We start from the raw sequence: 12,220 nt of genomic DNA, 5'->3' as shown, positions 1-12,220 counted from the left end.
CCCTGTAGACCGATCAAGCCCCAGGTCCAAGATTAGGTTCAGGTCTCCTCCCCAAATCACTGTTGCAGAGCCCACAGGTGACAGAAGCTCCACAATCTGCAGATAAAATGCCGGACTGTCCAGGTTCGGACCATAGGTATTAACGATAATAACCTCTTCACTGTTCAGTTGCCCCCATAGGATCACATAGTGCCCATCTATATCAATTACGGATTTAGTCATGTGAAAGTTCAGGCGCTTGTGAACAATAATAGCCACACCACTGGCCATCGTGGAGTAGTTTGTGGCTACCCTTTGGGATACCCATCTGCTCGCCAACGGGTCAATAATCTTTTGGGTGGCGTGAGTTTCTTGGAGGAGTAGAATATCAACCTTGTGTCGGTTTGCATATGCCAAAACCTTCCTGGCTTTAATTGGGTGAGCTAGTCCCCGGATGTTCCATGTAAGCAAATTCACTGTTTGCCCCTTAGTAAGCATCAGTCTTAACATGTTCAATTCTCCAGGGCTTAAACTCGATGAGGTATTGCAACGTCATAGCAATATACTTCCTGCCCAAGCCTGTGTTACTGGGTGTTAGCTCTTGATGCGAAATCATCTGCACAAGCCGGATCCTCATGTCGCTCAGAGCGTCGTACCATGCCGTGTGAATTACAACTCGCGGGCAACCTGCCCTCCAGTGTTCCCTCCCCCCTCCCTCACTATGCCCCCAACTGGACAGTGTAGACCCCAAACTAAATTTCAACATTTGAAAGGACCATTCAGGCGACACTGATTGGCGGCCCTGTTCACGTGACCATACCGACCAGGCCGACCTGACAACCACCGCGCCATTATCTTCTGAATTCAGGTGATCAGACTTCAAGTATTTAAGCCGGGCTGTGCATTCGTCTTACGTTGTGATTGCGGGATGTTTTGCTCAATATACTTCATAGCCTCTTCTGGAGACTCAAAGAACTGCGCCCTGCCCTCATGTAGTAGTCGCAATTTAGCAGGAAAGAGCATTGCATATGGGATGGAACGTGCCCTCTGCGCCTTCTTAACATGGTCAAAGGTACGGCGTGCAGCTTGAACACTGTTTGAAAAGTCTGGGTATATATGAATCCTGTTTGAATCATACATCAATGTGCCCATTTGTCTAGAGAGGCGAAGGACCGTGTGCCTGTCCCGGTTATTGAGGAACCGGGCTATAACCGTCCTCGGCAGGGCCCCAGGTTTAGGCGGAACAGCCAGGGATGGATGAGCACGTTCAATCAAGAACTGTTGTGAAAATTGGGCTTCCGGAAAAATGGTTAGAAACCCAGCAGGCCTGCCGCTCGCACACAGCGCACATGGCGGCCTCTGGGAAGTAAACGTTTGCTGGAATCACCACAGGTAGGGAGGCAGCAGGTCCGCCAGCCCGGCTCACACCCCTCTGTCCTCCACTCCGCTGAAGCCACCAGAACCAATCCGCCGCGCGGCCCCCCGCCGACGGTGTATGTCGCTGTACTGGGCGGGCGTCCAAATGTCCAGCTGCCACGAATCACCTCTCAAGACGGCGCGGGCCCCAGCTGCAAACGTAGCAGACAGAAGAGGAATCAAGAGCCCACCTCACAGGTAAGCCCCGCTGGCCCTGCAAGTGAAGCCAGGATATTTGCATCCACTGCGAGGCCAGCGGCGAGGGGAGGCCCCGCCACAGCCGCAGCCTGGCAAGCACCCGCCTCAGGGGCCTGGCGGGGCCACCAGCCAGGACCGCAGTGGTCTCCCTCACCGGTGATTGCGGCCCGCAGGGGAACCCCGCCTCCGCCTCACATGTCCCTCCGGGGGCTCAGAGCCCAGGATCAGCGCCGACCAGGATCAGGGGACTCAGCCCGCACAGCGCCCGAGGACCGCCCTCAGCTCCGCAGCAGGGATCCAGCGAGCCACGTCCCCGCTTTACACCGCCAGGATGGGGGGAGGAAGGCGGGAAGCACTGTATGGCCGCGGCTCCAACCCAAAGAGCCTGCGGCCTCCTCCGACCGTCGCCACTTCTCAGAGCTCCAGACCAGGGACAAACCGGAGAGTCCAAGCGATGCCCAGGGGGATAGTGCACACAGCCCACACCGAAGATAACGATCAGTCACACAACATTTGCAGGATATTCGTACGGATCTTCTATGAATGGCGCAGCTGCTAAATCAGGCGGCCATGTCTGTCGGCGTACAACAGTGCCCCCTGGTTGGGTCATGCTTAACGTTCAAGCTGGTCATCAGACAAATAGTACTCATGCCAATGAATTTCATTGATGCAATTTATCATAAGCTAATGCTGCTTGTCCTCCTGTATTGTTGTATCTTGACATCAATGTTGGCGAGGAGCTCCCCCAAAGGTTCTATGTAAACGTTAAAGAGGATGGGGAACAGGAAGGAGCCTTGGGGGCCTCCTTGCATTATTGGGTGGTGCTGGGATCTGTCGAGGCTCCTCTGGATGAATTGGTCTCTGTTTGTTAGGTAGGAGGCAGATCACATGTGCACTGCTCTCTTGAAGCCCATGCACATGCTGGTGACTGGGATGGGATTTGAGCCTAGCCTAAAATGCCAGTTTAAATAACCACATACCAGTACCAACCGTAGGCCCTGATTGGCTTAAATCATGCCCCAGTGGCTGGAAAATGTAGAGTCCCAGTATCAGAATAAAAATCAAATCACATGAAAGATACAAAATCAAATCAAATGTTATGATCTGAGAACATATAATACTGCTGGCATTTATAATTGTGTGAGCCAACGGGTGCTGTTATCTGTTGAATAATTTACAGATCGTTTGAACCACTTGAGTTTTAAGTCCAAATCATTTCAATCGTTCACACTGACTTGAAATGCCAGCGTTTAAATGGGCTCCAGTTAGATTTGAGCTGGTTTGCCTATTGCTAGGCCAAGCGCATTTACACAAATGAATACTCAGTAGTTCAACAAGGATCCCAAGGGGATGCAGATTTCATATTAAGGGGCTGAAACCAGATCGAGAGGTGCTTTGGTGACTGATATTCTGCAGTGGTTAATTTATTTATTGTCTCCATTTGAGTTAGTTCTTGAAATACCAATGTATTTCCGTGAGATAAGGAAATGGTCTCTGACTTCTTTGAAAGATATATTTTTCTATAGAGTGAACAAGCCTGTTTTCTTTGGAAAGCCCAGCAAATTGGCTTCACTTGATTTAAAATGCACATTTCAGAAAAGCTTGGATTGGTACGCTGCATGTGATTTCTGAGCAAATCACGTGTTTACGATTCAGTGAACAAAGATTAGTGGACTTTTGCATTTTTGGTAATACAATTACAATGCGAATGGAGCAAAAACATTTCATTCTATTTTTAAATCCATCTGCTTTTCATTGTACATCCTATACCACACACCATAAAATAAGTCGTACAATTGGTCTTCCAGATAAATGTCTCTATTATTTAAACCACATTTTTATTACTTATTACATATGTTTATTTGTTCTTATTTAGAAAGTGGCAGCTCAGAAGGTGAAGATACCAAGGAATCGAATCACTCAGGTAATATTTTATAGTATGTTTTATTTATGTATTCAGAATTGTTGTACATACTTGACATGTTGTAAAACAACTCTTCTAAAATAGACTTTACATTTCTGTCTGCTGCCAAAAGAGTGCCACTTTCAGCAATGAGTACACTGTCTGACTGGAAGCAAACAGAGAGTGCAAGCATGACTTCAGAACTGCTTGTACTCTCAGTGCCCTTCTTTGTTAGATTTCATATCAATGTAGTTGAACTTCTTGGCTGATCCTGGAAAGTCTAGTATATTAAAGAGTTCTAAATAACGGATGGCACAAATATGTCAAAACCCTCAATACTTGCTCCCCACTAGAGTATAATTGTCATGTCAATCTATGCTTGAAGCATTGTGCTGTAGTCCTCACTTCTTCCTGGTTTTCTGTGTGGTTATTGAATTAGGGAATCAGTGGTGGGTGTCCACTAAACAGTCAGGGAATTAGTTCTTCAAGTAGGGGCCTAGCTTAAGGCTGTTTTCGTCGTACAGGTTCCAGAACACACTATCTTCCCTCCTTTCGGTGGACCTCTGTCCCCTGTATGCACTCTGTTCTTGCTGTTTTGTTTATAGATAGCTAGAGAATCTATTGTGATGTGTATCCATTGCATAAGTGAGATATTCCTTCCTAAAATATGTTTTGATTATGGCGTACAAATGCTCAGAATTATTACAAAGAGAGCTGTTAAAACATAAAGCATATGTCAAATGAGTTATTTTACATCTTTTATGACAACACGTGTTTTGGCATTATATGTCCTTTTTCAAGGCCTTCCTGTATGTTCTATTCCTAGTTTCTATGTTTGTTTTATTCATTGTCCCATATGTATTTGTTACTAGTCTAAATCCCTTCAGCTCAGGACACATTTCTTTTAGTCTGGTTTTCCAGACGTGTTTCCTTAACAGAATGTTATCATGATTGCTGATTTCTGCAATCACTCTCTTGCTACCCGATCTTTCCCCTCTTCCCTCAACCACTCCCTTGTGTGAGCCCTCCTGAAAAAACCTCCCGCCGACCTCTCGTGTTTGGCTAACTACCATTCTATCTCTATCACTCCCTTCTTTGGGAAACGTCTGGCGGAACTGGTCCTCCCCCAACTGACCCAGAATACTCAGCTCATTGGTTGCCTAAACAACCATCACTCTGGATTCCGAGCATCCGGAGGCACAGAAACTGCTCTCCGGAACACCTGTAAATAACTGCTTGCATTTCCTGATTCTAACTCACCCGCTGTTCTCATTCTACTTGATCTCTCCTCTGCATTTGACACAGTCAACCGCTCCATCCTCATAAAACGGCTTCATTATACCCTTGGAATCTCGGAGCGGGCACTTGATTGGCTGACATCCTTCCTCACTGACAGTCCCTCCCAGGTTATCCTAGGTTCTTGCTCCTCTTTCACATCTATCTTCACCTGTGGCATCCTCCAGGGCTCCAACCTTTCACCGTGGCTCTTTAACGTCTATCTCGCCCCGCTTGCTCACCTTATTTCCACTTTCTCCCCTCACTTCCAGTGTTATGCAGACAACACCCAACTCTTCTTTAAACTTCCCTCTGACCCTCTCCCTATTTCCTCCACCATTCCTGACAGCTTATCTGCTATCCAGTCCTAGTGTTCCTCTAATGATCTCTACCTCAATGCCAGCAAGACTGAGATCCTTCCTATCAGGATTCCTGCTCCCTCTTTCCCCCTTCTCTTTGGCCACTGTCTATGCCCCTCTCCTTCATCTGAAGACAGAAACATTGGATTCATCTTTGACTCCTCACTCTCTTTCCTCCCTCACATCTTGAAACTTCTTGGCAAGGTCCATTTTCAACTCCACCACCTCAGAGGTATCCTTCCTTTCCTCATTGTTTCCCAGAGGTGCAATGTCTCTAGAGCTTTGGTAATCTATAGGCTGGACTACTGCAACAGCCTCTTCCTTAATCCACCCTATTCCTCTCTCCGCCCCCTCCACTTAATCCAGAATAGCGCTACAAGATTTATCCTTGGCCTCAAGCCCAGGGACCGTATCTCTCCATCCCTAAAATGTCTCCACTGGCTCCCGGTTGCTGCAAGGATCAAATTCAAATCACTCTGCATCATCCAGAAGGCTGTCTGGGGCCAGGGACCACGCTATTAATAACTTGCTCTCACCAAATACTCTCCCTTCAGATCTTTACACTCCTCTGGCTCCAACTCTCTGCGTGCCAAGTGCTACTCTAAGCAGCGAGCTGGTGGTCAATCCCTTTCCTCGGCTGACTCCCTCCTCTGGAACAGCCTCCCCCTTCCTCTCAGTCTTCAGCCAGATCTATTCAAATTCCAGAAGCTCTTGAAGACTTTCCTCTTCACCTCATCCTCCCCCCCTCTCCCTCCCTTGCTAAACGCCACAGTCGCTGAGATATGTGTCCTTCTGGGTCCTGGCCTTTCCGTCCAATCGCCATCAGCCTCTGCCCTCTCCCAGCACCTGCCCTCAGGCACCCACTGACCCGTGTTGTCCCACAGTCCCACACTTATGTTAGTGGCTGATTATCACTCTTTACCAAGTGATCACTGCCAGGCACTTACCTGCTATCTGCAACTGACTCTTTGCATTTCCCCTCTGGGAATCTCTAGCACTTGGCCCCTTCCCTTGTCCCTTCTCTCTCTCTCTGCACTTGCACGTTCCGAATGCTCACAAGGCCTTGCAGGACCGCTTCTGTCTTGTCCATCAGTGTTGTTTATTTGGCTCTTTGTCCCCCTGTTCCCACTCCTTTGTCCTGTGGGTGCTTTGAAGCACAATTTCTTCATGTATAAGCACCTTACAAATGCACAATAAATAAAAAAAAAATGAATCAAGCACCAAATATTTCGTAAAAGTTCAAAGTTATGCAAAACACCTAATATGTACTAACAATTATAATCAAACTTATCCTTACTATATACTTTAGTGTATGCGTTGCTCCTTGTTCCTGTGTTTCTGCTCTAATCATCAGCTCATACTTATGTGTTCCCTGTTTGTTAGCTATACAATTGAATAATGTTTATGTTCATACCTTCTGAACTCTATCACACCAAGGATCTGACCAAACTTCTCAGATTTTCCATAAATGGTGATCAGGGCACTAAGCATAACAACAGACTCATTTTATCTACGTAGACTATCTAGAACAATTATAACAGTCCCTCAACCATACTTTCAACATGGCGGATCGTTAGCAGAAACAGGAAATAATCTTTGATGGAAAGGAGTTCTCATTCCTTTAACTTTGAGGAAAAATAGATATTCTCTTATTTACAAATATATAGTTCGGGTATCTACTGTATATTACATATTAGTAGCAATTGTAGCGTGTCTATCCGGAATACAAAAAATCATATAGGAGCACAGGATTTTTTTTTTACATCTATCAAACTACTACCAAACACACATTTTACAAAAATCAAGATGTAAACACAAGAACTGAGGGAAACACAATATACGAAAACCTTGAAAAAGCACACTTAATACCAAAACACCTGACAGAATACCAGAAGATAATAAATAATTTGGCACACGATTTATGTTTGAACAAATCTCATTGTGAAATGTGTGTCCTCGATTACATACAGTATATTTCAGTTCCAGTCAAATCCGGACAGGTTAGGCAAGTATTGCAGTTTTAACCCGGTTCCAGATCTTTCTTTGGGCACGGGGGTTTTGGTGTTTGACCAGAAAGATCGCTGTCCAATTCAAATAGGCATGATTCTCTTCTGCGAAAGTGTGCATTTTCCAGAATAGGTAGCGTTCAGTTTGCTCACTTCTGCTAAATGTTCTTTAGATACTATTTCAGTCAGGGAGAGAACATCCCTTTGTCCCACGGAGGTGCAATAAAACATTCCTGGTGAATATACGGGAATGCTGATTAACTGGTACCACACCTCCTTCTCGAGGTTACATTCTGTGTAGTAGAACTGTGCACATGGGGAGGAAGGGAGGCATTTCCACTGCATCCTTCAGTAGACTTACCCTCTATGCTACCATTGCAGATCCACTATGGGGCATCTTTATCCCAGCTCCAGCTGGGTTAGCAGTAAATGTTGAAGGGTGTCTTTGTCTGGCACATTATGAGGGCCATGCTACTCCTGCTCAAATGTCCACTAGTAGGTCGTACTTAGGGGTGAGGTGGAATAAAAAACGCTTGTTCTCCAAAGGCACCAGTAATGTAAGCTGTATCTGGGCCTATCGCTCACTTACCGAATGCCTGTCAGTTGCTGCATGTGCTCGACCACTGAATGCCACCTTTTTAGTTTTATGCTTGCATCTTCCAATGTGACCATGTGGCAGATTTCAAAACGTTTTGCCTTACAATGTAATGTTTGCTCTACAATAGGATTCAGTGCTCTTTTCTGCACAAGCAAAGGGGCTTTGTTGACATGGGCCCGAATGCCAGTTAACATCTTTACATATCCTGTTATTGCACTACTGTTATGGAACTACTGGCTAATGAATCCCCTTTTTTAATAGGGACTGATACTTCTGAAAGCTCAGAAAGTTCCGAAAATGAATCTGGTAAGCCTGCTCTTTCATTTCTACCCACCCCCTCCCATCTTCCGCTTTGAGATCTGTTTAAAATGACCTGCGGCGAACATCCCAAGAAAACAGCGCCCAACGTGTCTTGACAAATATATGTGTTTGCTAACGAGATGTTTGTTTCAAATTTCGCATTGTAACTCTGTTTGTTTTGTAATTTTTTTCCACTTCCAAATGCTTCAACATAAAAATAAATATGCCTCATCTGTTTTCTCTTATTCGTTTGGTTTCCAGATGCGGATTCTTTGATCCTAATTTTGAGCACATGATTTTCATGGCGAGTAAAGACGTTACATTGTATATTCTTTTTCTTTCTTTCCAGTGTGTGTTCACTGCACCATTTTCGGAAAGGCTGCTCTAATAGAGGCCTGTGTAAATGAAAGTGCTATGGATGAAACGTGGACACGGATATAATGCAAGCACTGGCAAAGCCAACACGTCTGCTATTATAAGTGTAGAGAGTGCAATTCTTTGCAAATCCACCTTAGGATTGCTAGACCTACCCTCTGCATTTTCAATGTCAGACCTATTGGATTCTCCAGGGCTCCTCGTTGTGCAGTCGATTTGCCATTAATGAGAGTTCCCTGTGCTTCCACTTTGTATGCTGGGTTTCTGAGCTCTAATTTGTTGTGCATCATTATGTGTTTTTAGTTCTCTGACCTGTACCTATCGGGCATAAAGCCCTGTTTGGACTAGAGACTGCTGCATTCTTCCTATAAACCATTTTATACTTTCACACAGGATGAATTACAGAGGCTTGAGTGGAGAGAGTTTAATGGATGGACATTGGTGTGTGAATAAAATGTGTCACCTTAACGTTCACATTTTTCAGAAATAGTGTCTACTACCATTTGGTTGAAATGCTTGCTCAGTACGATATGTTGACAAGAAAAATCACAATCTGCCTTAGGTAAAGTATTGCACACCATAACCTCCAGCCGATTTCAAACATTTGATGAAAAAAACGATACGACTATAATGTGCTCTAGAGAGTCATACACTTTCATGTATTGCTATACACAGCTCAAAATTGTCACACACTGAAAGCACCCATAGAGGAACACAAACGCACCCACAAGTTCATGCACACGCATGTTAACATTTTAATGTGTGTATTACCACTCCAAGAAGGCACCCATGAAAATACTGCACGAGTCCAGGTGTGATGGCCCAATGAAAGGCACTCTTTGTATAATGGAGCAGCTGGTTGTTTTGTATTAGTAGCCCCATCCTTTGATTCTTTAACCCAGGGGAGTTGCTAGGTCTGGAAAATACCCGGGGCTTAGCTGATGTCGGAACTGTTGGGACTGGGGGCTAGCTAGTCTTTTGGCTGTAGCTCCTGAGATTCTATCCGGGGCTACAACCAAAAGATCAGGGGCTATAGCCTCCTTAGCCCCCCCCTAGCAACGCCCCTGCTTTAACCACAATGCAAATCATCACAGAAGTGGAAAAACGTTAATGTACCATTCAGCATAGAAACAAACGAAGCCCTTTGAAGCATCATTTAACAAATGTCTTCCTAGCTTACAAGTATGCGCTCGATTCAAGACAATGTCTCGCACTAAACGTTTGCCATGATGCACTCTTTCTGCTTCACAGTTAGCTGATTAACACCAGAGACCCTTTACATACTGCTCACAGGGAGCTAAAGCTCCCTCAAGCCATACCTAAAACATGTTTATTAGTAGCTGCCTTGGGACAGGATGAACCTTTTTATCCTGATTATTACAAGATTTCGTTTCTGGGCGTGTCAGGAAAATATGCCAAGCAGACTGTATTCAGAGTAGAACAACGAGGAGGAGAGTGGGACAAATCAATCCAATGAAACATGGAAAAAAAGGGTATGCCCCGAAAATAACGAAAAATAAATGCTAAATGCGAGTTTAGTGCGCATAGGGCCTGGGTGAAGACCCTGAATCCCATAATGCCCAACAAGGGGAGCGGTGGCTGCGGGGGTGTCCCCTGCTCTCCTTGTTTGGCATTCTGGGTTCCGGTGTTACAGGGGTATCCCCCACTTCCATAACATGGAAAGCGGGGGACACTGAAAACAAGAACACCGAAAACCAAAAGAAAACATACATATTAAAGATTCATAAACCCTGTGTCTTACTTTCTTTCTTTTTGTGCGCAAAAATAGTAATAAATGCTTGTTTCTATTTGTGTTCACTTTGCACGATCTTGTGCTTAAAGGTTATCCACACAAGGTCCATCTGATGCCGAAAGTGTCACATTTTGTAATGCGAACCTTTCAGCTTTGGCGCCATCATGGCGCGCTGTTCTCCGCTACGTTATTTCAACGTAGAACCCAAAAAAAGAGCTATAAAAGTTTCTCACAATTACAGATAAGATGAAGGAAGAATCGTAAAGGCAGATTCCACACGCTGGCCCACATTGTTCCAATTACAAATTCCACAAAGACGGGAGCAACTCCAATTCGATCCCCAGGTCCAAGCTTAGAAACCTTTGGGTATTAAGCGCGTTATAAATAACCAATTACAATAACAATTACAACTACTAGCGTCAAAGCAAAAACAAAGAGGTGATGGCTGGAAGGTTTAGAACGAATCCTAACCACTGGCATTGCTCTGAGCAACGCTCCAGACCATCATTCATCGCCTGCCAATCCATTACAGAAGGGGAAAGACCATATGGAAATCAGGCTTGGTCCCACCCCAAGACAGCAGTAGAATCAGTATTTTGGGTCACAGCTGGTGGTATGTATTTGAAGTTTGAACTCGGCAGAAATAGGAATACCATTTTTGACAGAATATAAAATTGCAGCCTTCATAATTTGGCGGTGATTTATCTCTCCACTGTAGTGAATACGTAAAAGGAGAAGTGATCACATGGTATGCGCCAATGGTAAAAACACAGCCGGCAACAAAAATAGCATTCTTGTAAGCGAAATTGAAATCATTGTTTCACAGCAAGAGCCATACATGGGAGTGGTGGAGCCCAAGCTCAGAGAAGCAGCAGATAGAGCAGCAGACTCAGTCCATCTTGCCATCAACAGGCCTCGCAGCTCCTACTGCAGTCAACATGTGCACATCTGCGAGGGGAATCCTCTGCGCCACCTCCGCTAGACCCACCTCCCAGCATCAGAGCACATGATCCATGGGAAGGAGGAATCACTGTATCCGCACACAGAGTGAGAGAAAGAGAAAACAGACGTTCGCTAATCAGAAACCGAGGATACTGGCTGCTAGAGTGGAAACTCATTATGATGCTGTATGGACCCAATGCTGTCAAGGTGTCGCAGCCGTGCAAGGACGGAACACTGCAAGACATCTCCATGACAGTACATGTTGCAGGAATGGTCATTCGGACACATGAGAAAGTGTGCAAGCATTGGAAGGTCCTCCAGCATGAGGCAAAAAAAAAAACAGTCATATTTTTTTTTATTTTTTATTTTTTTTATTTGTTTTGGCACAAGCCTTTACAAAACAATAAATTTGCATATGCATTTCATTATTATCCACCAATCCTGCCAAATGTTCCTAATTTTTTCTGGATCAAAGTTTACAAATACTTCTACTTTATTTTATTATATTAGATTGTCAAACCACTTTCTATTATGACCTGGGTTGCTGCAAACATCAATGCAGCGTTGGTGCCCGAGATGATTCTATCCCAGAGGAAGTCTGTAATTATGTCTTCCTCCCTCCGCACGAGATCTCTAAAAAGTCTAAATCGTAGTGGCCATGTGCCTTCACAATCCATTAGAACATGTCTTAGCGTTTGTTTGGCAGGGTTTTCACAGACTGAGCATAGTTTTTTTGCCATGTCCCCTTGGTTGCGTTTTACCAGAACAGCACCACAATGGACAAGGTTCAGTCTCATTCTAAGGAAGTCTGAACGCAGTTTCCTATTAGGGGACTTCAGAAGATATCGGGAGAGACACCCGAGTTTCTTTTCTCCTTTCAGGAAAGTGTTTTGTGTTGGGTCCTCTCTTACTTTTTCTACCGTTTTAATCCAGTCCCATTGTTCGAGTCTTTTTTTTACTTTAAGTGGGTTTAGGGCCAAGATCTCTTCATTTAGATCTACTGCATCCAGTCTTTCCATCGTTTTCTCTTCTAATGAGGCGAGGATGGTTGATCTCTTTAGTAGAGCTTCATGTCTGAGATCTCCATACATTGTCGAGTCTTTACTTGTTATTATT

General features: G+C 44.7%; 1 protein-coding gene across 1 annotated transcript in view; it reads left to right on the top strand.

The window, feature by feature from the left end:
• LOC138491761 (NACHT, LRR and PYD domains-containing protein 1a allele 5-like) overlaps nucleotides 1-12,220 on the top strand; it is a 421,673-nt gene that overhangs the window by 157,091 nt on the left and 252,362 nt on the right. The window contains exons 3-4 of the mRNA XM_069618461.1: nucleotides 3,470-3,517; nucleotides 7,996-8,040. Coding sequence (XP_069474562.1) covers nucleotides 3,470-3,517; nucleotides 7,996-8,040 — 93 coding nt within the window. The remainder of the gene's footprint in view (nucleotides 1-3,469; nucleotides 3,518-7,995; nucleotides 8,041-12,220) is intronic.

Source organism: Ambystoma mexicanum, chromosome 10 (assembly GCF_040938575.1).
Source record: "Ambystoma mexicanum isolate Mex_15411 chromosome 10, UKY_AmexF1_1, whole genome shotgun sequence".
Taxonomy (NCBI): domain Eukaryota; kingdom Metazoa; phylum Chordata; class Amphibia; order Caudata; family Ambystomatidae; genus Ambystoma; species Ambystoma mexicanum.
This window is presented reverse-complemented; position numbering and strand designations above follow the sequence as displayed.